The sequence below is a fragment of the Podarcis pityusensis genome (assembly GCF_964106645.2).
Source record: "Podarcis pityusensis genome assembly, chromosome: 5".
Taxonomy (NCBI): domain Eukaryota; kingdom Metazoa; phylum Chordata; class Lepidosauria; order Squamata; family Lacertidae; genus Podarcis; species Podarcis pityusensis.
The window spans coordinates 1,489,810-1,517,294 of record NC_138032.1 but is presented as its reverse complement, the minus strand read 5'-3'; the positions used below and the strand labels follow the sequence as shown (position 1 = coordinate 1,517,294).

General features: G+C 48.6%; 1 protein-coding gene and 1 long non-coding RNA gene across 4 annotated transcripts in view; both read left to right on the top strand.

Annotated features, from left to right (window-relative positions):
* Positions 1-27,485, top strand: part of LOC308478183 — a 118,047-nt gene that overhangs the window by 61,475 nt on the left and 29,087 nt on the right. The window lies entirely within an intron of this gene.
* Positions 7,436-27,485, top strand: part of CCDC50 (coiled-coil domain containing 50) — a 49,137-nt gene continuing 29,087 nt past the window's right edge. Inside the window, exon 1 of one of the 3 annotated variants that reach the window (XM_081007506.1) lies at positions 7,436-7,947. In XM_081007506.1, coding sequence (XP_080863632.1) covers positions 7,899-7,947 — 49 coding nt within the window. In that variant the 5' untranslated portion in view covers positions 7,436-7,898. The remainder of the gene's footprint in view (positions 7,948-27,485) is intronic. The other 2 variants (XM_081007505.1, XM_081007507.1) reach the window with 2 other exon arrangements.

Below are 27,485 nucleotides of genomic sequence, written 5' to 3'. Positions count from 1 at the left end.
AACAGATGTTCCAAGCTCCTTGTGTGTGGAGTGTTTTGCAGGACACCCGCCACTCGCATCATAATATGGCTCCAGGAGTTGTGGTGCAACACAAAAATTAGAAAAAGAAGAATGGGGGGGGGGGGAGGAACACCTGGCATTGCAATCTTTGTTTGGGTTTTATTCTGTCTTCAAGGTGGGCCAAGGAAGCAAGTCTCACGGGCTGTCCTGAGAGATTAAAGAAAACGCTCATGGTTCGCCACAAAACTTATGGAAAATATTTGATCTTGGGAACCATCGAGAGGGGAAATCATGATGGGGAGTCTCAGCTGGTTGTCTTCCACAACCGCACACACAAAACACAACACAACAAAGGCAGGAGATGGAGTCTTCGCCTCCCACAGGATCTGTGTCTCTTTCCTCCTGGGTGGCAGCTGGAGGAGGCCTTTGATGGTTCAGCAGAGCCAATCTGCACTCCAAGAATTATTGCCTAAATAAAAATCAAAGTTCTCTAGGACCAGAGTGGTGCATGCTCTAGTTATCTCCTGCTTGGACTATGGCAATGCGCTCTACGTGGGGCCACCTTTGAAGGTGACCAGGAAACTACAACTAATCCAGAATGCGGCAGCTAGACTGGTGACTGGGAGCGGCCGCCGAGACCACATAACACCAGTCTTGAAAGACCTACATTGGCTCCCAGTACTTTTCCAAGCACAATTCCAAGTGTTGGTGCTGACCTTTAAAGCCCTAAACGGCCTTGGTCCAATATATCTAAAGGAGCATCTCCACCCCCATTATTCTGCCCGGACACTGAGGTCCAGCTCTGAGGGCCTTCTGGTGGTTCCCTCACTATGAGAAGCAAAGCTACAGGGAACCAGGCAGAGGGCCTTCTCGGTGGTGGCGCCCGCCCTGCGGAACGCCCTCCCACCAGATGTCAAAGAGAACAACAACTACCAGGCTTTTAGAAGACATCTGAAGGCAGCCCTGTTTAGGGAAGCTTTTAACGTTTGATGCATTACTGTATTTTAATATTTTGTTGGAAGCCGCCCAGAGTGGCTGGGGAAGCCCAGCCAGATGGGCAGGGTATAAATAATAAGTTGTTGTTGTTGTTGTTGTTAGACTCTCTGGAACATGAGAATACCCCTGCTGGATTCGGCCAAAGAGGGCCCATCTACAGCCATGATGGGAAACTCGCAAGCAGGATTCAAACACAGGATCAGCTCTTCCCTCCTGCGGTTTCCAACAACTGGGATTCAGAAGAGAAGAGACCTCAGATGTTTTGGACGCCAACTTCCTTCCGCCCCAGTCGGGACAGTTCTCATCCAAAACATCTGGGGGGGCACCAGGTTGGCAAAGGTTGGCACTAATCAGATGACAAAGCACTTGATGGATATGACCGACTGACTGATCTTGTGACAATGCTGCTTAAGTTGATTCTCAATTAAAATAGACCCTGAAGTGTATTTTTAAATATCCTTTATTCGGATGGCTGCGGCCAAAGCAACAACCCTTCAAAATCTCCTTCAAAAACTGATTTAGCTTTTATTCACTCCCACATCTCTGGTGGCGGCCAGTTCCACAGGATGCTGTTTTCTCAGTCTCTCAACTTCATTTATTTCGCTTTGCCAGGGGGTGTTCTGCAAGGAAAGGGAGATATTCCTCTCTTTAGATCTGGCATCGTGGTGCTCAGCTGCTGTACAAACATGCAATCTGAACTGCAGGGCACTTGTGGGCAGCCAATATCTCCCTAACCCTGGTGCCATCCTCGCTAATTTGCTATAGTGATTTCCCCTCAACTTAAAAAAGGAGATGACAAGAATCTGCGAAAGGGAATAAAGCAGGCATCTGTGTGAAGCCAGCCAAGGGCCCATTGATTGCTTTTGAAACGTATCACAGCGAAACAAAATACTCTTTATCATTAGAAAGGCTGGAGAGGAGCTCTCAAATTACAAAGGCTTGACTGTTCGGAGCAAAAACCAAAAGAAAGCAGGCAACACTTTGGCCGATGGTAATCTGACCGAGGTCCATTTCAGACACGGTGAACACTGATTAACACCCTTCCCGATGTTGCGAGTGGATATTCCCATCATGCTGTTCTGTGTGAACTTCCTGGAATACCTGGCAGAAGACTTGGCCCCAACCAAGAGTGCAAAACTCAGGCATTCTCTCTGAAATTCAGATTCTGATATATTTTGGAGGCTGTGACGTCTCACATCCATAAACTGTCATTTGCACCTTTGATAGCTAGGCTGTTTCTGAGAAATTTCAGGGCCCTCTGTATTGGTCCAGGCCATTCCAACCTCTGTGAGGTGAGAGACCCCAGGGGTTCCTGGCATTACCTGGGGTTCAGTTTTCTTGGAATGAAGGACCGTGGAGACTGCAGTGTCTTTAGGATACATGGTTTCATTTGCACAGATTCTTGTATTCTTTCAGTATATTCATTCATATTAAAAATGCTTCTGGTTTTTTAACAAAGGTTATTTTTAACATTTTTTTCAATTCATTGTAAATCATTTCCCAGAAACCTTTTATAACCTTACATTGCCACCACATATGATAAAACGTACCCTCTACTTCTTTACATTCCCAACACTTGATTTCTTTTCTTTTATACATTTTTGCTAATTTAACCGGTGTTAAATACCACCTGTACATCATTTTCATATAATTCTCTTTAAATGCAGTACAGGCCATAAATTTTATATCTTTCCCCCATAATCTTCCCCAATCTGTCATCTGAATGCTATGTTCCACATCTCCAGCACTTATCTAATTCAGTCTTATACATCTTAGCATCCTACTCAGAGTTAAATACCAACTGTGAATCATTTTCAGACAGTTCTCCTTCAAAGAATAACATGCTGTAAATTTCAAGTCACTTTTCCAGAATTTCCCCCAATAGTTAGCTGATTTCTGACTTTGTATAGTTTTGGTTGTATGATTTTATGCACAACTGATTTTTTTTTTTTTTTAATGAACGGAGGTATATAAATAGATTGAGCTCTGGACCTCCCCCCGCCTTCCTTCAATTCATCAAATTTAATTAAATTAAATTCTGAGATTCCCGCACTGCAGGGGGTTGGACTAGATGATCCTTGGGGTTGCTCGCAACTCTACAATTCTATTGTTCTATGAAATTAGTAAACCTATCCCCACCCCTGCCTGCAAAAAAAAGGCAACTCACGAGTTCGTGTGAAATGCAACAGGCAAGGCATCAACCAAACCTCCCTAGATCTCTTAGTAAGCAAACGAGCAACATGCATGACAATTAATATTATGACTTTGTATGCAGAAAATGGCAAAGATGGATCTATTTTGAGTAAGACGGGGATGTTGAGCCGTAGAAGCCATTCCTGTAAGAGGCAGCAAGTTATAATTAAGACGCATTGGAATTTAGAGACTCAATTTTGCAGAGGCTTGAGAACGATTAATAAAAATACGGCCAGCATGAGGAATAAACATTGTCCGTCCTTTAATTAAAAAATGATGATGATGAACTTGACAAGGCATCCTGACTGATAATTAAAGTTGTGCTGTGATATGGCCAGGTGAAGGGTATAAAGACCCCAAACAGATTCTGGTCAGAATTATAGAATTGTAGAGTCGGAAGGGACCCCCAGGGGCCATCTAGCTCAACCCCCTAAAATGCAGGAATCTCAGCTCCAACATACAAGTTCCGTGGGGAGGAATGGATGTTGCTTTGAAAGGTTATCACTGGAAGATAGAGGTTTCCCCGTTTAACCTGCCTGCCTGCAATTGAGCAAAAACCCGCACAAAGGCTGCATGACTCTTTTCTCGTGACCTGGGAAAAGCCTGACTCCCACCAGCCTGCAAATCCAGCTCCTTGGGGAAATGAATTTTGAGAAGTTATGTGCAGGCCTGGAGGAGGAGGAGATATAGAATCATAGAATTGTAGAGTCGGAAAGGACCCGAGGGTCATCTAGTCCAACCCCTGCCATGCAGGTGTCTCAGTTAAAGCATCCCTGACCAGCGCTGTCTTTAGTAAATGCGCCGCTGGGGTGCAAAGATCCAGCCAGCGCCCCCAAATTTAGTGTGGCCCCCAAATTAACCTTTATTACGCTTATGTCAGACACCACGCTGACGCCTTGTTTATGAAAGAAGAGAGGGAAAAGAAACAAATTTCTTTATTTGCTCATTTCTTTACAATACACTTGTACTTAAGTATGCAACACCACCACACTTAAACTTATGAGTATTGTTTAGGCACCTCCTTAGGAGAAACATCAGTCGTCTCAAAGGTGCCGCTGACTCACCCTGCTGCCGCATGGCAGCTCAATACAATACATAACATAATATTTTGATGTAAGAGTTAATTTCGCATACATGGCGCCGTTGAGTCTGACAAGCACCGTCATCATGAATGACAAGCGCCGCCACTAGTGCAGTGCATCTTTGGTAAACGTCCTTTAGTGAAACGGGTGGCGCTGTGGGTTAAACCACAGAGCCTAGGACTTGCTGATCAGAAGGTCGGCGGTTCGAATCCCCGTGACGGGGTGAGCTCCCGTTGCTCTGCCCCTGCTCCTGCCAACCTAGCAGATTGAAAGCACGTCAAAGTGCAAGTAGATAAATAGATACCACTCCGGCGGGAAGGTAAACGGCATTTCCGTGCGCTGCTCTGGTTCGCCAGAAGCGGCTTAGTCCTGCTGGCCACATGACCCGGAAGCTGTACGCCGGCTCCCTCGGCCAGTAAAGCGAGATGAGCGGCGCAACCCCAGAGTCGGTCACGACTGGACCTAATGGTCACGGGTCCCTTTACCTTTACCTAGGTATACATTTCGGTATTACCTAGATATATATGTGTTTTGTTTTTTAGCTTAATCAAAATTATTTATTACTTCATAACAGGTAGATAGTTACAGTGGGGGGTTGAGTATTTGCTCCCTTGCTAAATTTGCCCATTTGCCCTCTGACGAAGAAATGACCGGTCCATAATTTTAATGGTAGGTTTATTGTAGCTGTCATAGGACTTGGAAAGGGTGGACAGCAATCCAGCCAAACGTTGGAAGATTCAGGGCCGATCAAAGAAAGGACATTTTCCAGAGGGGACCTTATACATGTTTGGCGGACCTGTGAAAAAATCAAAAGCTTCTGGAACATAGTATATGACGAGCTTAAAAAAATGTTTAAGTATCACTTTATGAAAAATACAGTAGCTTTTCTACTAGGGATAACGGACACAGGTATAGCAAGAGATCAGAACATATTCCTCTATGCCACAGGAGCGGGAAGGATCCTAACTGCTAAAAACTGGGGGGGGGGGGGGGAACTGTGCCAACAAAAAAGGAACGGCAAGACAAACTGTTAGAGTATATTGAACTGGCTAGATTAACAGAGGCAATTAGAGATCACACTAGACAAGAGTTTCAAAAAGCATGGGGAAAATGCAGAGACTTCTTCACAAAACAGTGCCCTAAAATACATACCTGGACTTGTTTCGATTAATGTCTGCAGGAGACTTTGTGGATATTTAAGTCATAATTAGAAAAATCTTAATAATTATTCATAAAGGAAACAGCTTATAAGAAGTAAATAAGGAGACCAGATACAGGATGAAGGAAGTCTTTTATTTGGTTGTTTGTACTGTTGTATTTTATGCTTATTGTATGCTATGTTCATGTTTAATGAGGGTGGATTTCTGTTTGGAGGGTGGGGGGTTTATTTTATGTTGTAAATAAAATTTCCAACAAAAAATAAAAAAAGAAAGAAAAAGACAGAAAGGACATTTTCATAGAGCGCAGAGTTAAACTATGGAACTCCCTCCCACAAGGTGAAATGAAGGCCACCAACCAGGATGGCTTTAAAGGAGGAATAGACAAATTCAGGGAGGAGGAGGAGACGGCTGTGAGTCAGCCTGGCTCGGCCTCCATAGCTGGAGGCAGCAGGGGTGCTCATGAATCCCAGGCACTGGAAACTATGGGAGGGGAGAGTGGTCTTGTGTTCGAATCCTGCTTGCAGGTTTTTTGGGGGGGGCATCTGGTTGGCCCCTGTGAGAACAGGGTGCTGGACTAGGCAGGCCATGGGCCTGATCCGGCAGGCTCTTCTCATTTTCTTCGCTCCTCTCTTTTGCTGCTTCCTCCTCAGGGGCTGTTCCTCCGGGTTCTCCACCTGTGGGTCCCCAGATGTTGTTGGACTACAACTCCCATCATTCCTGAGCCCTGACCTTGCTAGCTAGGGGTGATTGGAGTTGTAGTCCAACAACATCTGGGGACCCACAGGTGGAGAAAGGCTGTGAGTCTAAGGGCTCCAGGACAGGCAGAAGGCGGCTTTTGGCAGGAAGGTGTCAGGCTGTGTGAAACAGCCTCGCATTTTTAGTTCCGTCGCAGCCAAGGGCTATTATAAGGCTAGCAAGTTGTGGCCAACGCAGGCCAGCGAACCTGCCATCCCAGCTCCTTAAGAGCAGCCCCAGAAGCCACAAAAATCCTCCTCCTGACATTTGGCAAACCACCTAATCATGCCCTTGGCTTGGCTTATTACGGGGTTACCAGGATGGCAGAGGCTGCGATGAAGAAGACTCCTGGGCACAGGGAGATGAGCTCTGTTTCCCAATGCTCTCTTCACATACGGCTCCAAGTCTTTTCCCAAGTGGGATTTTGAAGTTGGGGGGGGGGGGACACCTCTGGGAAGGAGGGCATTCCCACGACTGTGCAACTGCGGAACTCCCTGCCACAGGAGGCAGTGAGGACCGCCAACTTGGAGGGCCTTAATTAAAAGAAGACAATCAGTCAGAGGCAGCGATGCTTTTGAATCCCAGTTGCTGGAAATCACAGGACCCCTTCCTGCGTTCCTCTCTCTCTCTCTCTTTGATAAATTTATTTGCTCTTTCAAATTAAATTTTTACAATCTCATACTCAACATACATCATAAAAGCAAGATTCCAAAGAAGAATCTCCTGGACTTTCCTCCTTCACTTTCTGGGTCCTATTGTTAATCATTTTCTCCTGCATCTTTTATAAAAATCTTTTACATTTCCATTATGTCCAAAATTCACCATTAAACTCCCAAGTGTTATTCCAATCCCACTAATGATTTTAACTGTTTACAATGATTTTTAAAATAAAATACATTTTGGTCACACACACACCCTGACCCTGCAGTGGGGGGGGGGGGGGGGCTGAGCCCCCACAATAAAATTTTTTATTAGGTGCAGAACCTCAGTTAGTTATTTTTAATGACTTATTGGATAGCAAACCCCCGCATAAAAGGATCTCAGGTGATTATTGTGAAACAGGTGGGCCCCTTTTGATTGGAGATGCAAGGAAAAGTCCCTCGTCCAGGGATCAGGTTGCAAATCTTGCGGCGCGCACTGGAGCGGCTGAGAAAGCGCACGGGCGGCTTTTGTGCCAAAAAACCCCACAATAATGGAAGCCCTCGAAACTACACTTCCCAGCATTCCGCGGGGGAGGGCTGAGCAGGAGGAGGCGGAGAAAGGGAAAGTGGCGCTGCCCACTTTCGGGTTCAAGCGCTGCTATTTTCTTTCTTTTTTTGCAAGCTTTGCCGCGGAGCCGAGGAGACCCAAAGGCCCGCGGAGGTTGCGCTTTTGCGCTTTTACGCGCGGGCGCACGGGCTGCTCGTTCCCTCCGAAGCTCCTGGGTGGAGAGAAGGAGGAGGAGGAGGAGGCCACGATCCCTGCCGCCGGGCTTCCCCCGGGCTTGCTCGGGAGTAAGCCGCCCCTTCCCGAGGGCGGGCAGGGCGCGAGCGGGGGCGCGCAGGACACCTCCCCACCCCAGGGAAGGAAAAAAAGGCTCCGGCGTCTTGCAGCCGGGGGATCGGGCCCTCCGGCTTGCGCAGCGAGGCGGCGGCGGGGGGCTCGGCCCCTTCCCCGGCGGGGGCGGCGGCCAGAGCAGCTGGAGGGGGGGGGGCGCCGGGAAAAGGATCCGCCGGCGCCGCCCGAAGCCAACATGGCTGAGATCAGCATCGACCAGTCCAAGCTGCCGGGAGTCAAGGAAGGTAGGCGGGGAAGAAGGGGCGGGGGGGTCGTGGGGGGAGGGAGACCCTTTTGCGAGACTGGGGGGGGGGGAGAGGAAGAGGAGAGCCCTTTGCCAGACACCGGCAATTGGGGGGGGGGGAATCCGACGAAAGGAAGGAGACATCCTTGGAAGACTTGGGGAGGGGGCGGTGGGGGGGAGGGAGACCCCTTGGCAAGACTGAGGGGGGCGGCGTTGGGGAGAAAGGAGACCCTTTTGCGAGACACCGGGAATGGGGGGGTCGAGGGAACGTAGGAGACCCCCTTGCAAGACTTGGGGAGGGGGCGGTGGGGGGGAAGGGAGACCCTTTTGCGAGAGGACGGGGGGGCGTCGAGGAAAGGAAGGAGACCCCTTTGCAAGACTGGGGGGGGGGAGTTGGGGAGAAAAGAGACCCTTTTGCGAGACACCGGGAATGGGGGGGGGGTCAGGACAAGGAAGGAGACCCCCTTGCAAGACTTGGGAAGGGGCGGTGGGGAGAAAGGAGACCCTTTTGCGACCCTCGAAGATGGGGAGGGAGGGAGACCCCTTTGCCAGACACCGAGAATGGGGGGCGGGGTTTCGAGGGAAGGAAGGAGTCCCCCTTGGAAGACTGGGGGGGGGTCGTAGGGGAGAAAGGAGACCCTTTTGCGATATGGGGGGGGGCGTGAGAGGGAGACTTTTGCAAGACACGGGGGGGGGTCGAGGGATGGAAGGAGACCCCTTTGGAAGACTGGGGGAGGGGGCAGGGTTGGGGAGAAGGGAGACCCTTTTGCGACCTTCGAAGATTGGGGGGGGGGAGGAAGGGAGACCCCTTGGCAAGACTCTGTGGGGTGGGGGCGATGGGGAGGGAGACCCCTTTTCGAGACTGGGGCGGGGGAAGGGAGACCCCTTTGCAAACCTCTGGTGGGGGGGAGAGAGGGAGACCCCCTTGCAAGACCCTGGGCGGGGCGGGAGGGAGGAGACCCCTTTGCGAGACTCTTGGGGGGCCGTTTCCTTTTGTGGGGGGGCGTCCGAGAATACCTTCTCCCCCCCCGCGGTCCCCTGTGTCGGGAAGGTGCCTTTGGGTGGTCTCCGCTGCGCCCCCTTTTCGGAGTCTGGGGGGGGGGAATCTAATCCTTTCTCCCTTCTGTGGAGGAGGGGCTGGGGGGGTTTCTACCGCCAGTGGGTCTCTATGCCGGATGCCCCCCCCCCGTGGACTCGTTGAGCAGGCCTGGAGGGCCGGATCCGGGTCTGCCTGGCACTGCGCCCCCTTGCGATGGGGAACACGGGGAGCCCCTTTCAGACGTGCCACGGATCTCCCGGGCAGTTGGAGACCTGGGAATCTGTCACCGATTCGGACCTCTCTAGTCCTGCTCTGGCCGGCAGCAGCTGCTCTCTCCGGAGCTTCCCCCACCCCAGCCCTGGTCCCCCAAATAAAACCAGATTCTAGTCCTCATGAATCTGGGCAAAGGGTTGATCTATGAAGGAAGCTGTTTTCCCCTGGCTGTCTTGGCTGCCCTTGGGGCATTGAACCCGGCACCTCCTTCTGCATGCCAAGCAGCTGCTGTAACCGCTGAGCTGCAGTCCAGGGTGTGTCTGGGGCAAAGGGCAGAAGGCCCCACTGACCCCCTGACCCCCCAAGCTGCTACCTTTCTTGGTGCAGGGATTTTTCTGCGTTCGTTTCTGCCCATGAGGTCCACTTCCTTTGTGCATCAGGGCAGGAGGGAAGAGACCTTCCCCTCCATTCCAGACAAAAAGGGGCGGGGGACAAAAGAATTGTAAAATTAGAAGGGATCTAAAAGGTCCTCCAGTTCACCCCCCTGCAGAGGATGCGTCTTTTAAAACTGGGCTTGGCCTCAGACTCTCTCCCCCACCCCCCATTGTTTATTGCATTTATATCCCAATCTCTTTCCTCCAAGGAGTTCAGGCTGACATCATCATCATCATCATCATTCTCTCCCTCCTCATTTAATTGCTCCACCACAACCCTGTGAGGTAGGTCAGGCTGAGAGACGGGGACTGGCCTGAGCTTCATGGCCAAGTGGAGATTTGAACCCTGGTCCTGATCCCACACTCTAACCACTACACCACACCACACTCTGGCTTTTTAAGTACTTGAATTTTTTAAAAAATAAATTTGTGGGAGGGGTGGACCGCCCAAATTAATTGTAGCACATTTTAATTGATAAAAACATAGCTGCCTAACCTTGCAGACCTTGCAGCTCTGCTTTTAGCTCCTTTTTGCCTTTTATATTTTATCATTTTATTCTCTTATCCTCTTTTTATTGCAAGCTGCCTCTTCGCTTTGGATTGGGAAATAGGGTTTAAATGCAGGGTGTGTGTGTTTTTTTTTAAGGTGTGTGGCTTTTTTCTATCACGGAATCATAAAATAGTAGAGCTGGCAGGGATCCCCAGGGGACATCCATCCCACCCCCTGCAAAACAGGAAATGTTGGAGCCTATCTCCTGGCCCATTCCTACTTCTGGCATGGGAGCAAAGAAAGGCTTTTCTACTCTTCCAAATACTCTGGGATGGGATGTGTGTTGTTCTTTATTTTTATCGTTTATTGAATTCATATACCGCCCTGTACCTGGAGGCAGGGGTCGCTAATACGGTGCTCGTGGGCGCAGTGCCTCGGCCCAGTAGACCCGAAGGAGCGTCTCCACCCCCATCGTTCAGCCTGGACACTGAGGTCCAGCTCCAAGGGCCTTCTGGCAGTTCCCTCACTGGATCTTAAACAAGGGAGGAAGACCTTTCATCGCCTACAGACGATGTTTGGACTCACAGCTGTCCATGGAGGCGCAGGTCAATTCTGCGTCCAGGGCAGCTGTTTACCAGCTCCATCTGGTATGCAGGATGAGACCCTACCTGCCCACGGACTGTCTCAACAGAGTGGTGCATGCTCTAGTTATCTCCTGCTTGGACTACTGCAATGCGCTCTACGTGGGGCTACCTTAGAAGGTGACCCGGAAACTACAACTAATCCAGAATGCGGCAGCTAGACTGGTGACTGGGGGCGGCCGCCGAGACCACATAACACTGGTCCTGAAAGACCTGCATTGGCTCCCAGTACGTTTCTGAGCACAATTCCAAGTGTTGGTGCTGACCTTTCAAGCCCTAAACGGCCTCAGCCCAGTAGACCTGAAGGAGCGTCTCCACCCCATCGTTCTGCCCGGACACTGAGGTCCAGCACCAAGGGCCTTCTGGCGGTTCCCTCACTACAAGAAGCAAAGCTACAGGGAACCAGGCAAAGGGCCTTCTCGGTGGTGGCACCCGCCCTGTGAAACACCCTCCCATCAAATGTCAAGGAAAATAAACAACTAGCTGTCATTTAGAAGACATCTGAAGGCAGCCCTGTTCAGGGAAGCTTTTAATGTGTGACATTTTAATGTATTTTTAATCTTTGTTGGAAGCTGCCCAGAGTGGCTGGGAAACCCAGCCAGATGGGCGGGGTACAAATGATAAATTATTATTATGCCCCCCCCAGTGCCCACAGATCCTTTGACCCACAACCCCCTTTTATACCCTGCTTGGTCAAGAAATAAGGGTCGTTATTTTTTCTCCCTTGAACAGGAACATAGGACTAAAGGAGGAAGCTGGAAAAACGGCCCCCTTTTCAGGTCCATGTTCTTTCCAAGGCACAGGTTCTGCCTGAATCTCTTGGGAAAGCGAAGCCTTTATGTTCTCTCTGCGCCTCTTTCTCTGGGTGGGGGAGCTGATCCCGTGAAGGAATTGGGGAAGGATCCAGGGGGGTGGCGCCCGCAGCTGGTGCTGCAAAACCCAGAGGAGCCCACAACCCACCAAAGTTGGCCATTCCTGTTGCAAGGAAGCATATACCCAGGATCCCGTGATGTAAGTTGGCCGCTCTGCTGGGCCGGAGCTTAGTGTTAGAAATTAGCCTGGCGCCAGGCGTGTTTTGCTACTGGCATGGGTCCACCTGTGACTGCGGCGAGATACCTGGGCACCAGGTTGGCGACCACAGTTTAAAAAACCTCTGCCTTCGATCATAGTTAATACCATTTCCATTTCCACTGTGTGTGTCTCCTCCTTGCACGCTGGGACAAGTGAATCGTTGCAAGAGCAAGCTGCAGTTAGGTAATGAGATAGTAGGATCGTGGAATCGCAGAATTTTAGCGTTGGAAAAAGGGTCCCCCCAGGGTCATCTAGTTCAACCCCCTAGCGAACAGATGTTCCGTTGTGGTGACTGTGACTTAGATTTAAGGCTCCATTTGGTACCTAGCTTATATATCTTGAGTTTCTAACATGGCTCAGAAATGAGCTCTGCTGAGTTGCCTTGGCTTTACTCCCAGGTAAATGTGGGAAGGATTGCAGCCTTTACCAAATCAGGCTCAAATCATGATCCAAGAGGTACATTTTCTCTCGCTCTTCCACGTGGCACTATTATTTCAGTTTGTGCGAATCGGTGAAATCAACTGCTTTCTTGGTGATCGCTATAGAAATGAATGTGCATTGATGAGTTCCGGGTAATTGCTTTGGAGTTCAAGGCTGGGGCAGAGTGTCTGGCATAAATCATGTTGGGACAGGGCAAATGGACTCGACCCTTTTGTGGGTGACGAGGGCCGAATTTGTGGCGGACGTTGCGGAGAGTTTTCAAATGTGAAATGTTCGTTTCCTGCCATACAAAGGGGTATTTCTGAGTTTTCCGTCCGGCAGACACTGCTGCGGCTCAATCCTTGATGCGACTCACTGTCAGGTGGCGCTTTTTCAATTGAGAACATTGCAGGTCCCTGCCGGATCGGGCCAGTGGCCCAAACATCTGGTCCAGCTCTTGCAGTGGCTGACCAGATGCCCCTAAGGGAACTCCGCAAGCAGGATTCGAACACAACTCTCCAGCACCTGGCATTCAGAAACATAGCTGCCTGCAACCCTAGAGGCAGAGCAGTCCTCTTTTAAAGCCTCCCAAGTTAGTGGCTATCACTGCCTCCTGTGGGAGGGAGTTCCACAGATCAACGAAATTTGCCAGGTGCATTTTGCACTTGCCTATGGGCCACTTGCGACCAAGTGAAGATGCCCACCTGTCTGGGTGGATGCACCTGATGTTTCCATGGATCTGGACTCTTTGCACACACACTAACAACACAAAATTACTTTTGAGTGGCAATTTGAAGGATGGAAGTTGGTGGGGATGGGAAGTTAAATTCCTCAGGGGAGCTCATTTTCAGTTAACAACATGCCTGGTTTTAATAATAATAATAATAATAATAATAATAATAATAATAATTGGCCTCGCAATGTGTTTTGCTTTCATGCACTTCCTTTGTAACGGCTTCGGCCAAATAAATAAAAATAATGGCGTTCATAGAATTGTAATGTTACTTGGAAGGGACCCCCAGAGTCATCTAGTCCAACCCGCTGCAATGCAGGAATCTCAGCCCAAGCAGCCATGACAGGGGGCCACCCAAAGCCTCCAAGGAGGGAGAATTCACAGCCTCCAGAGGGAGACCGTTGGCTAGGTTCCAGTGCAGCTGGTGTCACCCTGGAGCAGGGTCTAAAACAGTGAGCAGCGACTTAAGACGTTCCTGGTTGAAATACCACGTCCCCCTGAGCACATCTGGTGGCCGTAAAGGCAAGTCAGTCTCAGGTCTCCACTCCTCCCGCCACGGCCACAATATGGCGACAGCCCTGCTGGCCTGCATTGCAGGGTTGTTGTGGATGAATGGGGAGGTGGCCTTTAAATGCTTTGAGCCCTCTGCAGGTTTCTGTACAGTGGTACCTCCGTTCCGGAGCCCCGTTCGCATTCTGAATAGAACGTAAGATGCGTCTGCGTGGGTCACCGCTTTCGCGCACGCGCGTGATGTCATTTTGACCATCTGCGCATGCGCGAGAGGCGAAACCTGGAAGTAACACGCTCAGTTACTTCCGGGTCGCTGCGGAGCGCAACCCGAAAATACTTATCCTGAGGCATATTTATCCCGAGGTATGACTGTATTATTATGTTCACCTGTTTGTAATACAGTGGACACTCGGGTTGTGAACGTGATCCGTGTGGGATGCACGTTCACAACCCGCAGTGGTGCGGGTTGCGATTCAGCGCTTCTGTGCATGCGCAAAGTGCGATTTAGCCCGTTCTTTGGTGACTGGGAGTGGCCGCCAAGACCACATAACACCGGTCTTGAAAAACCTACATTGGCTCCCAGGACGTTTCCGAGCACAATTCAAAGTGTTGCTGCTGACCTTTAAAGCCCTAAATGGCCTCAGCCCAGTAGACCTGAAGGAGCGTCATTTTGCTTGCGGACCAAGAGAGGATTAGGCCTTTTGTTTGCCATTTTCCTTTCCCCAGCCAGCCTTGAAGCCTCCAGATTTTCTTTTCAGGAGGGGAGGGTCCTTCCCTATTATCCTCCGGGGCTTCTCTTTCAAAGCCCTGCTGTTGTCTGCCCTGAAAGCGGGGAGGGGGCTTGCGCAGAGGGACCCCTGGGACTCCCACAGAGAGCACACAGAGCTCAGGCTGCTCCTTGATCTTAACCTCCTGCGCATCACAAGCCTGCCTTGCTACAAAGAACCGCGCACTCCCTTTCATGCTGCAAGAGAGATGTCTTCTCCCTGTTTCTGAGCTGTGGGAAAAGCGCCAAGGGGTGGGGTCAGGGTCGGGTTGCTTTTGAAAGTGGGGAGGGGGGAGACGGAGGCAGGCTAGATTTCCCCACTGCTGGGGGGGGGGGGCTTGGATTTTCACCTGCACAGAAATGGCATTTGAGGTGCCCATATGTGAAAGCCGATGTGTGTAAAGGAAAGCATCTTAGCGGAGAGCTAAACAGGAGAAGGGATAGGGTTAGGCACGCTTGGGAATACAGTCATACCTCGGGTTACAGCCGCTTCCGGTTGCGTTTCTTTCGGGTTGCAGAAGTACCGGAATGGGTTACTTCCAGGTTTCGGCGGTCGCACATGTGCAGAAGCGCTATATCACGCTTTGTGCATGCGCAGAAGCACTGAATCGCAACCCGCACGTGAGCAAACGCGGGTTGCGAACACTGTGGGTTGCGAATGTGCGTCCTGCACGGATCATGTTCGCAACCCGAGCGTCCACTGCATCTGTGTGCAAATCGTAGGTTGGCATTCGATGGTCGCGCCCATTGTGCAGGGAGAAAACTTTTTGGTGGGTTTGGAGAAAAGGGCAAGCGAGAGGCAACATGTGATAGAAGCTTATAAAACATGGGTAGGCAGCCTGAGGCCCGGGGGCCGGATTCGGCCCAGTTGTCTCCTCAATCCGGCCCGCGGACAGTCCAGGAATCAGTGTTTTTTTACATGAGTAGAATGTGTGCTTTGATTTAAAATGCACCTCTGGGTTATTTGTGGGGCATAGCAATTCATTCATTATTTTTCCAAAATATAGTCTAGCCTCCCACAAGGAGGGACAGTGGACCAGCCCCCTGCTGAAAAAGTTCGCTGACCCCCATAACGTGTGGCATGCAATAAGTGGACAGACAGAGAAAAGTTTTTCCTCCCTCTGACCTGACACTAGCACTTGTGGACATTCAATTGACGCTGAATATTGGCATATTCAGGACAAGCCAAAGAAAGCCCTTCTTTACGCAGCACATCGTTAAACTGTGGAACTGCCTGCTGAAGGGGCCAGCCATGGGCGCCAAGCTAGAGGGTTTTTGAAGGAGGCTTAGACAGATCCACAGAGCAGGGGGCTTTCGATGGCTACTGTGGCTCTTGCTCTGGCTCCACAGTCAAGAGGCTGCAATGCTTCTGAAGTCCAGCTGCTGGAAACTAAGGAGTCTTGTGTTCAAATCCTGCTTGCAGTTTTGCCCCAGGCATCTGCTTGATTGCTGCAAGAACAGGATGCTGGACCAGAGGGGCCACTGGCCTGATCCAGCAGAAGCTCTTTTTTATAATAATTCTTATTGCATTTTCAGTTTTATCATAATCACAATTTCCATACATAAATCAATAAACTCAAACCGCTCTATCCGAGCGTCGACCTCCTCCCGCCCCTCTTTCTGACTTCCATACGTATTTTCTTTATTCTTCGCGTTTCTGTAACCACTTTTTTACCTTCTCTCTTATTTTTATATTTCCCCTTAATAAATGTAAATCAGTTCCTTCTATTCTCATTACAAAACATTTCAACTCAAAGCTGCAAACTTTTCAGATGTTTACAATGTTCTTTCATATATAATGTGAATTTGCTCCAGTTCTTTTGAAACGCTGATTCCGGATCTTACCCGTCAGCTTTGCAAACTCTACGTATTCCAGATCCAGAGGGCTCTTAATATGTTCTTATTTTAAGGTTGAATGTCCCCAATGGGGGGAAATGCAAGAGCAATTCCAAATTCCCTGTATTTGAGCATTCAGCTCAGAAAGAGAGTAGATCTCTCTCTCTCTCTCTCTCTCTCTCTCTCTCTCTCTCTCTCTCTCTCTAATACACACACACACACACACACACACACAGTGTAGCTCTAGAAACTCCCTTTCTTCTCCCGCCAGAACACCTTCCCAGATCTCCCTTAGTTATTTACCCAGCCACTCCCAGCAGCAGATGTGCCGTATTGGCGAAACTGCCTTTGCAATTGCAAGGGGAAGAAAGAGCACTTTCCCTAGACGGAGATTTGCATGCAGATGGTGCTTCTGCAATTTTCAGCAGCTGTGCGAATGGGTGCATGGGCTGCCTGGCCAGCTGGCCTGCCACTGACTCCCTTCTTTGCTTCCTCTCGAACCCGCTTCCTGCTCAAAAACACCTGCGGTAAAACTGCCAGGCCACAGCTCACCAAGTGCCCAGAAGCTGGCGAGGGCTGCTTTGAAAAGTGGTGGTTCTGGGGGAGGCTCCCACAAAGCCGCTGCTTTTTGCAATTTAGTGATGGTCAGCCGACTCAGGATCAACATGGTGCCCTCCAGGGGCTTCCCATTCGGCGCTGATGGGAATTGTAGTCTGAAGTATCTATAGGGCACCAGCTTGACAGCGTCTGCCCTTGCATTTTGCAGCTTGGGCAAAGGAGGAGGGCAGGTGAACCTCAGCTGGAATTGTGACCAAAGTTTTGCCTCAATTGAAGCAAGTTTGGGGGTTCTCTGCAGCGAGGTGGCTCTCAAAGTTTTGCTCCTTTCTGAATTCTTGGCCCTGGTTCAAGCCGGGTTCTTTGCATTTCTAATGGTCCAGCCTCGCTTTAACCAGTGGTTCCCAGAGTGGGTGGTACTACCCCCCTGGGGAGGGCAGTGGGGTTACCAGGGAGGGTGCTAAGAGGCAGGGGGCAGCAAGGGGCCGCTGGAGGCGCAAATGGCTTAGCAGACCTAGAAAAACCGTTACCGCTGGATCAAGTTTGTCGGTTTTGTTGAATTAAACTAAATAGCTTGAATTGGACTTTGAGTAAATGTGCCATGAATTGTTACTGTTCTGATTTATATTGCGTTATTACTTTCCTTAGGGACACGGGTGGCACTGTGGATTAAACCACAGCCTCTTGGACTTGCCAATCAGAAGGTTGGCAGTTCGAATCCCCATGACGGGGTGAGCTCCCGTTGCTCAGTCCCAGCTCCTGCCCACCTAGCAGTTCGAAAGCACGTCAAAGTGCAAGTAGATAAATAGGTACCACTCTGGCGGGAAGGTAAACGCCGTTTCCGTGCCCTGCTCTGGTTCGCCAGAAGCGGCTTAGTCCTGCTGGCCACATGACCCGGAAACTGTACGCCGGCTCCCTCGGCCAGTAAAGCAAGATGAGCGCCGCAACCCCAGAGTCGGCCATGACTGGACCCAATGGTCAGGGGTCCCTTTACCTTTTATTACTTTCCTTAGTGGGTTGTGCAAACCGCTATTTTGAATTGTGCTTTCTATAGGATCAAGGGGGCTGATTTTTTGAACTTACGGAAAACTTTTTTCCAGATTAACAACTGCCTTGCGCCATTTTTATGGGGCTGGGGGGAAGTGACTGGCTCAGGTGTTTTCATGGATCGAAATTATGTATTTCGCAAAATTTATGCACTACTGTAGTTGATTGTGGGGGGGAAAGCAGTTTACAGAAAGATAAAAGGAAGAGATTTTCAGCAGCGGTTTGAAACATAAATGCTAAGTCCACACCAACTTTCTAAGCACCTGGTTTTTAGCAGGCGCCAAGAGAGTACCGTGAATGTAGGTATCAAGGGGCAGGGAGTTCCAAAGTGGACAAAAAAACAGCCGAGTTCCTACAAGCCGAGACAGTGCATGAAAGCTCTGCAAATCTGCAAGGGTAAAAGGCAGCGTGACCTGGGCTGTGGGTCTGGCCTTCTTGGGAACGGAGGGGGCCGCATCTGTTGACACGCCAAGAGCCATTGAATTGGAGCGTGGAGAGCGGGGCACCGTCGCCAGGGCAACCTCCACGCGCCAGCCACAGCCAATCCTGGCCAATTCTCCGTGGCGCGGCGCCAGCCCTCCTTCCCTGCCTTTGGGTAAAGGTCACTTGAGTCATTCCTAATGGGGCTGCTTTTGCCTTTGGTTGGGTTATTGTTGTGTTTGCTCGTTCTTCTTTGCCGTCCTTTGGCTGGGAGGTCCGTGACGTGTGCCAGGGGACGAAGACCTCCTTTGTCCAGGCTCTGGAAGATGGCATGGGGTGGGGGTGGGATCGCCGGGGAGGGGGGGCAGGGAAAGCCAGTGGCCCACCCCCCAACCGTTTGCAAGCTTGCATTCCTGTTCCCTCTTTGCTTCGCGCTTCCCCACCCGCAAAGGATTGCAAAACCTTGGAAGACCTTTAATCTCCATTATCTGGACGGCTGGTATTTGAGGCTTTGGCAAACCGCCGTTCTTGGAAAGGGATCTTGTGCGCTGAAAGTATCTATACAGGGCTGGATTGAGGTTTGATGAGGCCCTAAGCTCCTGATGATAATGGGGCCCTTTCTATGTCCAGCTGTCCTTTGTCAACAACAAATTGTCCCCGTTTTTTGTGTTGCATATACAGTGGTACCTCGGGTTAAGTACTTAATTCGTTCCGGAGGTCCCTTCTTAACCTGAAACTGTTCTTAACCTGAAGCACCACTTTACCTAATGGGGCCTCCTGCTGCCGCCGTGCCGCTGGAGCACAATTTCTGTTCTTATCCTGAAGCAAAGTTCTTATCCTGAAGTGGTATTTCTGGGTTAACAGAGTCTGTAATCTGAAGGGTATGTAACCTGAAGAGTATGTAACCCGAGGTACCACTGTATGCTATATATATGTAGGGGCGCGGGTGGCGCTGTGGGTTAAACCACAGAGCCTAGGACTTGCTGATCAGAAGGTCAGCGGTTCGAATCCACTCGACGGGGTGAGTTCCCATTGCTCGGTCCCAGCTCCTGCCAACATAGCAGTTTGAAAGCATGTCAAAGTGCAAGTAGATAAATAGGTACCACTCTGGTGGGAAGGTAAACGGCGTTTCCGTGCGCTGCTCTGGTTCGCCAGAAGCGGCTTAGTCATGCTGGCCACATGACCCGGAAGCTGTACGCTGGCTCCCTAGGCCAGTAAAGCGAGATGAGCGCCGCAGCCCCAGTACCTTTATATGCTATATGGTCACTTATGGAACTAATAAGTACCTAAAGGTATCTAAAGCCATTTGCACATAACAAAATATGTATTTTATCAAAGTAACTGTTGAACTGAAATACAATTAAGAAGTATATACCAGTCCATGCAGAATGTAGGCACCCTATATATAGAAAGGAGCAAACCAGGGATATTTGAGGGAGCAGGCTAGCAGGTGGGGCCCATGACTTATATCATAGGAGCCTACACAACACAAAACACTGTTGCTGGATGTAGGTTTTATTTTATTAGTTTTTTATCTTATATTTTGGAAATGTACATCCAGGTGTTTTTTTTCCTTTAATTTTTTTTGGGGGGCCCCAAGAGAGTGGGGCCCTAAGCTACAGCTTGTTTAGCTTATACGTAAATCCGGCACTGTATCTATATGGCGTGGTTTCTTGTACAAATATTGCGGCACATGGGAGCTCAGCTTCCTGCATGGCGGAGGGTTGGACTAGATGGTCCCTGGGGAACCCCTTCCAACTCTGCCATTCTTTGGCAGGCCAGTACTGAACCAGAGACTTTTCCGCAAACAGAGCCCACCCTGAACTTCTTTTTTCCATCCCATTCTCTTTGCTCCCGATTGTTCTCAGCCAGCTGAGGATTTAGCGGCTGGCTCTCTCCCGAAGCCCAAAAAGGGGCCCCTAAACCAGCATTTCCCAACCTTGGGCTTCCAGCTGTTTTTGGACTACAACTCCCATAATCCTCAGCTAGCAAGACCAGTGGTCAGGGATGATGGGAATTGTAGTTCGAAAACAGCTGGAGGCCCAAGGTTGGGAAACACTGCCCTAAACAACTCAAGGATGTTCCCGACCACTCCTTTTAAAAAATGCTATTGATTTTTCAACAAGCAGAAGAAAAAGAGGCCAGAAAAGGCAGACTGTCCCTGTCTCTAGGCAGACTGTCCCTGGATCAAGGGACTGAGTTTCTCAATATTCCTTCTTTTAAGTTCTCAAAGCTCTTAACCCGGCTCAAGGTTGTCATCTGAAATGTTTACCTGAGAATCGATCGCAGTCAGCCCATCCTTTGAAAAACAAGTCTTGCCCCAAAATGGCAACTAGATGTTGCGTTTTGGCAACAGCAACCTAGGTTTAAGGAGCCATTTGGCCCCTGGCTTGAATACCTGAGTTTCTATCCCTGGCCACAGCTAGTTGGGTTTCGTGGAAGATAATAATAATAACGATGATGATGATGATGATGATGATGATTTATTTATACCCCTCTCTCCCCGGCCAGAGTCAGGCTCAGGGTGGCTAACACCAGTAAAATTACAGTAAAAATATAATGGGGGGGGGGGACAATTTAAAATACAGGTTAAAATGCCATTTCAAATGCAGCCTCATTTTAAAAGTAGGCCATAGACACTCAATGGCTGCTAGCCAAGGTGGCTCTGCCCTTCCTCCACAGCTGGAAACTGCAGGAGGGGAGAGGGGTCTTGGGTTCAAATGCTGCTTGAGGATTTCCCACTGAGTCATCTCTTTGGCTACTGGGAGAACAGGATGCTGGACTGGAAGGGCCGCGGGCCTGACCCAGCAGGCTCTCCTTGTGGCCTCAGGTTATGGCAGCTTTCCGCAACCTGTTTTGGACCACAGCTGGGATGGCCAGGAACACCTGGAACGCACCAAGTTGGAGTGCGTGATTTGGGAGAAGGACGTTTCACGGGCTCCTCCACAACGTCCGGTGGTCCGTTGCTGGAATGTCGGTGCCTGTTTCTAAACACTCCTCTGTTTTGAAGAACTGGAGCTTAAAATTAACAGGCATTTCCTGCGGGAACATTTTTTCCCCTTTTGGTGAATATCCAGACCGGAGGAGAGCCGAGAGCCTTGAGCCGCACATTCCCTTCAGCCAGTGAAGCCACAAATCCATGACTCTTGTTCCCAGAAAGCGCCCCCCCCCCCAGTCCCTGTATTCCCTGCATTTCATCTCCCACAAGGTTGATCCTTTTCTGGGCCGGCCGATAACATTTTTAACAAGTCCATCCAGATGTGGTGAGGTTCCTTGCCTTTCACCTCATTTTTAGCTGCTGTTGATTTTAATTATCTTTGGAGTGTTCTTACACCCCTCTTTTTGTCATGATGAGTATTTAAATATTTTGCTTTACGTTTTTGTCAATGGCTGGGAGGTTTTCTCGCATTCAAGCCTGTGTTTCAGGGGGTTGGGCTGGATGACCCTCGGGGTCCCTTCCGACTGTTCTTCTTCCGTCACACCAAAGGGGACAAGGAGCCACCTGCAGCCCTCTCCCCTCCACAGTCTTTGAAGCTAGCCAAGCCCAGTTCCCAAATATGCCGGCTCTGGGAAGTGGCTGGGAAGCGCTGTGTTGGGAAACACATTTGGCCGACCCGACTTTCTAGACAGCTTCCAAGGGTGCACCTGCAAATGAAATCAACACACATCTGATACCCTAGTTTCCAAGTTGCAAAGGTGGCTTGAATAATGGACGAAGGAGTAAAGAGCACGTTTTGCTGAATCTGCAGTATAGAAAGATGGTTTCCATATCGCTGTTAAAACTTAAGACCCAGACGACTGGCAAGTCAAGATGGTGGAGTACGTAGAGATGGATGGCCAAGTTGACGGGGAAGATCCGGAATCAGCGTGACGAACTGTTTCAAAAGGACTGGAACAAATTTATACTTTATATGAAAGAAAATTGTAAACATCTGAAAACGTTTGTAGGTTTGAACTGAAATGTTTTGTAATGTAAATATAAGGAACTGGTTTACCTATAACGGTGAAATATTACAATAAGATAAAAGGGAGGGAAGGAGGTCGATGCTCTTATAGAGTAATGTATTAAGTTATAAAATTATGTAACAAAACATGATTATGATAAAAGTGGGAAATTAAATAAAAATTATTCATAAAAAATATAAAAATAAAATAAAACTTAAGACCCAGACAAGTGAAAGGCAACATGATAGAAGTAGACAGAGAAAAGATATCCTCGTGCTCTCCTGACATCATAACTTGTAGGCATCTTATGAATCTGAATGTTGGGACATATTTTCCAAAAATTCTTCACGCAGCGCAGTTAACCTATGGAACTCCCTCCCACAGGAGGCAGGGATGGCCACCAACTTGGGTGGCTTGAAAAGAGGATGAGACAGACCTGTGCAGAAATCAGAAGCTTCTGGAACATAGTATATGACGAGCTTAAAAAAATGTCTAAGTATAACTTTATGAAAAATACAGAAGCTTTTCTACTAGGGATAACGGACACAGGTATAGCAAAAGAAGATCAGAAGATATTCCTCTATGCCACAGGAGCGGGAAGGATCCTAATTGCTAAAAACTGGAAAAAAGAAACTGTGCCAACAAAAAAGGAATGGCAAGACAAACTGTTAGAGTCTATTGAACTGGCTAGATTAACAGAGGCAATTAGAGATCACACTAGACAAGAGTTTCAAAAAGCATGGGGGAAATGCAGAGAATACTTCACAAAACAGTGCCCTAAAATACATACCTGGACTTGTTTCGATTAATGTCTGCAGGAGACTTTGTGGATATTTAAGTCATAATCAGAAAAATCTTAATTATTCATAAAGGAAACAGCTTATAAGAAGTAAATAAGGAGCCCAGATACAGGATGAAGGAAGTCTTTTGTTTGGTTGTTTGTATTGCTGTATGTTATGCTGTGTGTTAAACCACAGAGCCTAGGACTTGCCGATCAGAAGGTCGGCGGTTCGAATCCCCATGACGGGGTGAGCTCCTGTCGCTCAGTCCCTGCTCCTGCCAACCTAGCCGTTCGAAAGCATGTCAAAGTGCAGGTAGATAAATAGGTACCGCTCCATCGGGAAGGTAAAAGGCGTTTCCATGCGCTACTCTGGTTCGCCAGAAGCAGCTTAGTCCTGCTGGCCACATGAGCCGGAAGCTGTACGCCGGCTCCCTCGGCCAGTAAAGTGAGATGAGCGCCGCAACCCCAGAGTCGGCCACGACTGGACCTAATGGTCAGAGGTCCCTTTACCTTTAGGTTATGCTCATTGTATGTTATGTTCACGTTTAGTGAGGGTGGATTTCTGTTTGGAGGGTGGGGGGGTTTATGTTATGTTGTAAATAAAATTTCCAATGAAAAAAAGGAAAGAAAAGAGGATGAGACAAATTTGTGGGGAAGGAGAGGGCTACCGATGGCTACCAGGAAGGATGACTTTGCCCTGCCCTCCAAAAGCTGGTGGCAGCGATGATTCTGAATCCCAGTTCCTGGGAATTGCAGGACAGGATTGTGTTGGTCTTGTGCTTGAATCCTGATTGCTGGTTTCCCACGGGCGTCTGGTTGTGAGAACAGGATGCTGGCCTGAACGGGTCCCTCCACCCCCTTCCCCAAGAGCAACAAACAGTCCCTGGTGCCTCCTTGCACATCCTTCTGCGCCGCTTCTCCCCAGGGAGGGGGAGCGTCCAAGTTGGCAGCCAAGGAAGGGGCGTGTGCGGGGAAGAGGAGAACAAAAGGCCTGGCAGGGCAGGAGAGAAGGCGAAGGGCAGGGGGAGAAACAAGACGCTGAAGCACGCTCTCTCCTTCCTTCCTCTTGCCTGTGTGTCACCCCACAGGCCCTTTTCTACTTAGGGATGAAAGGGGAAGCATTTACTTCCAGGTCTTTTGGCGTTCGGGTTCCGATACATTCGTCAGTGGAGACGTTCGAGAACCGAGGTACCACTGTGCCAATATTTTTATTGTCAGCACCAAATGAAGCACGTATTAATGATTTCTGCTAAAAATGTGTCACATGTGAATTGCAGATTAAATCACGCTTATCAAAATAATAAATAAAAGGTTTGCTGACACCCCCCCCCCCCAGTGGCGACTAGACATTCTGTTTTGGCACTCACAACGTGCTACGTGAATCTTCCAACGTCCGGTTTCATTTGACGTCAACCTGTTCTAGGGTTAGGAGACAGATTGAAAAACTTCACTTTCTTCACTTTCTCCAGGCTATCTGGAGAATCCCCCCCCCCCCCCGATCCTGTTCTGGTGCTTTAATTTTTAAGGGACAACTGCAGACATCCTGGGACGTAAGCCCCAAAGCACACACATCTACAGCCACTGACTGGAAGCTGCCCGTCTGGTCACCAGATCCAGAATCGCAAAAACGTGGGCGACTTCCTTTTGGTGTGCCATCGTTCGCGTGGTGTTTCGTTCAAGCTGTTCCTTCCCTTGGCCTCTTGTGTTTGTTTTCATTTTATTTTCAAAATACAGGAGAGAGAGAGAAAAAACTACCCAGTGGAACACTTCTCTTTGAAGCTGATCTCCTGGTGTGCCTTTTCTTTCAGTTTTGATAATAATTTATTAATTTTCCAAAAAGGTAACATAAAAAATAAGCATAAAAACAACACTATGTAATGAAAAAAGGGGGGGAACCATCATAATCAAAAATTTTAAACCATAAATTTTGCTTCCCTCCCCTCCTCTTGGTTTCATTGTTTAATACTTGTTCACGCACGTCCTTATAACCTTATAATCTTAATACAGTGGTACCTCTGGTTGTGAACAGGATCCGTTCCGGAGCCCCGTTCGCAACATGAGCAGAACACAATCTGCATGGGTCACGATTCGCTGCTTCTGCACATGCGCGTGACATCATTTTGAGCGTCTGCGCATGCGCAAGCGGCAAAACCCGGAAGTAACCCATTCCGTTACTTCTGGGTCGCCATGGGATGTATCCTGAAAGAACGTAACCTGAACTGAACGTAACAAGAGGTATGACTGTAATCCAATTTTTCAAGCCTTGTTTATCTTAATACAAGTGAGTTTTGACCTGGTGTGCCTTTTCAAAACTGCCCATGGAAAGAAGGCAGCCTACAAAATCTGAGGGGGACATTTAGAATCGCAGAATTGCAGAGTTGGAAGGGACCCTGGGGGTCATCTAGTCCAACCCCCCTGCAATGAAAGAATCACAGCTAAATAATCCCTGACATTTGGCCAGCCAACCTCTGTTTAAAACCCTCCAAGGAAGGAAGAGTCCACCACTGTCTGAGGGTCTTTGTACCACTGCTGGACAGCTCTTGCCCTCAGAAAGTCCTTCCTGGTGTTTAGTCAGAATCCCCTTTCTTTTTCTTCTTTTTCTGGATTTTATAAACTTTATTGGAATTCAACAATATCAACAACAACAAAACCCACAGTAGTTGCTACATCAAATCATGACAATTAACCAATCTAAACATTTTATAAATACTACTAAGGGAATTACATAGCATCACTTTTAACTTACTGAGGTTTTCATAATACGCTTTTATCTCTTTATCTTTTCCATAACGTATCAGAAAGAGAAGGACCAAGGAAGGAAGCACAAAAAGAGAGAAAAAGAAGAGGGGGGGGTGAAGGGAAGGGGGGAAAGGAGGAAGGGAAAAAACCAAAGGAAAAAACCCGAAAGCAAAATAAACATACCGTATTTTTCGCCCCATAGGACGCACCTAGTTTTTTTGGGGGGGGGGAAATAAAGGGAAAAAAAATTATTTCCCCCCCAGGCCGGGGCTGGCGCGGGGGAAACCCGAGCTTCCCCCAATCCCAGCCCCGAGAACAGCCTGCTATCCGCAAGCCTAGGGAGGCCAGCGGTAAGTCGCGCCGGTTTCCCCAGGCTTCGGAAAGCAGGCAGCTCTGCGCAGCCATCGGGAGGCGGGTGCAAAGTGGCGCCGGTCTCCCGAGGGTTGCGGATAGCTCCCTGAAGCCTGGAGAGCGAGAGGGGGCGGTGCGCACCGACCCCTCTTGCTCGCCAGGCTTCAGCGAAAGCCTTCATTCGCCCCATAGGACGCACACACATTTCCCCTTCATTTTTGGAGGGGAAAAAGTGCGTCCTATAGGGCGAAAAATACGGTAATTGACTTCCGATTAGACTCATTGTATTATTATTTCTACAGTTTTTTCACACACTGTTCCAAATTATTGTATTTCTTTCTTTGTTTTCATCATATGTCCAGAAAAACATTATGTTTGTTGTTTTACAAGGATCATTCTATTTCTATCGTAGGAGATGTTTGTTATTGTAATACTTTCACTTTTCCAGTTTTTTGCGATTAAGATCCTGGCTGCTACTATTGTATACATAAAAAGTGGTCTATATTCTTTTTTGATTTCTAGTGACATTATTCCCAGGAGAAAGGTTTCGGGGTTTTTTCTTAAATGAAAACTTAAATAGTTTTTTTAATTCATTGTAGATGTTATTCCAAAATTCTTTAATGGCTGTGCATTCCCACCACATGTGCATTTATGGCCCTATGCCATCCTTACACCTCCAGCATAGAATCTCCTTTCTTATAACTTATAGATCATAGAATCGTAGATTTGGAAGGGACCCCAGGGGTCATCTAGTCCAACCCCCTGCAATCCCAATCAACCAACTTGAACCCATTGCTTCAGGTCCTACTCTCCAGACAAGCTTGCTCCCTCTTCCATGGGGCAGCCCTTGAGATATTTGAAGATGGGTCTCTCATCTCCTCTCAGCCTCCTCTTTTCTAGGCTAAATGTACCCAGCTCCTTCGACCATTCCTCATCAGGCCTCCTCTGCACACCTCCCAGCTTGCCAGTACCCTTCTTAAACTGTGGCACTTTTGGGTGGTTGTTCCGTTTTAAAGAGATGAGCCTTGCTCCAAATGTGTGCCAAGGGCAAATCAGTGCTCCTTTTGCTTAGATTTAAGCCACTAAAAAAAATCACCTTTTGCCCCTGCTTCCTCAAAATGGCTCTGCATGTTCCGCTTTGCGACTTCCTTGCGGTGTTTGTGGGAAGTGGAGATTTGTGCGTTGCAAGGGAACGCTGCCTGTTCCCTCTTTCTGCAGTTCCTACTTCCTTGTGTCTTCTTTTTTTATTTTTATAAATTTTTATTAGGTTTTACAATTGGATATTCGACACATTTGACACATAAAAATAAAAAAGGGAATTCCCCCACCCAGTGACTTCCCTCAACTTCCCCTTCTTGTTCTTTAAATATATGCTACTTCTGCTTAATTTTATCTTACTTTCTATGATTTTTTTTTGCTAAACACTCTTATATTCTTATCATTTTGATACCAAATTTCCATTCAAATGACATCTTGCACTTAATTAATTTCCATATTGTTGTTTCTTAACCGTCCACTTATTTTCTTAATTGCCAGCGTTTACTCAAA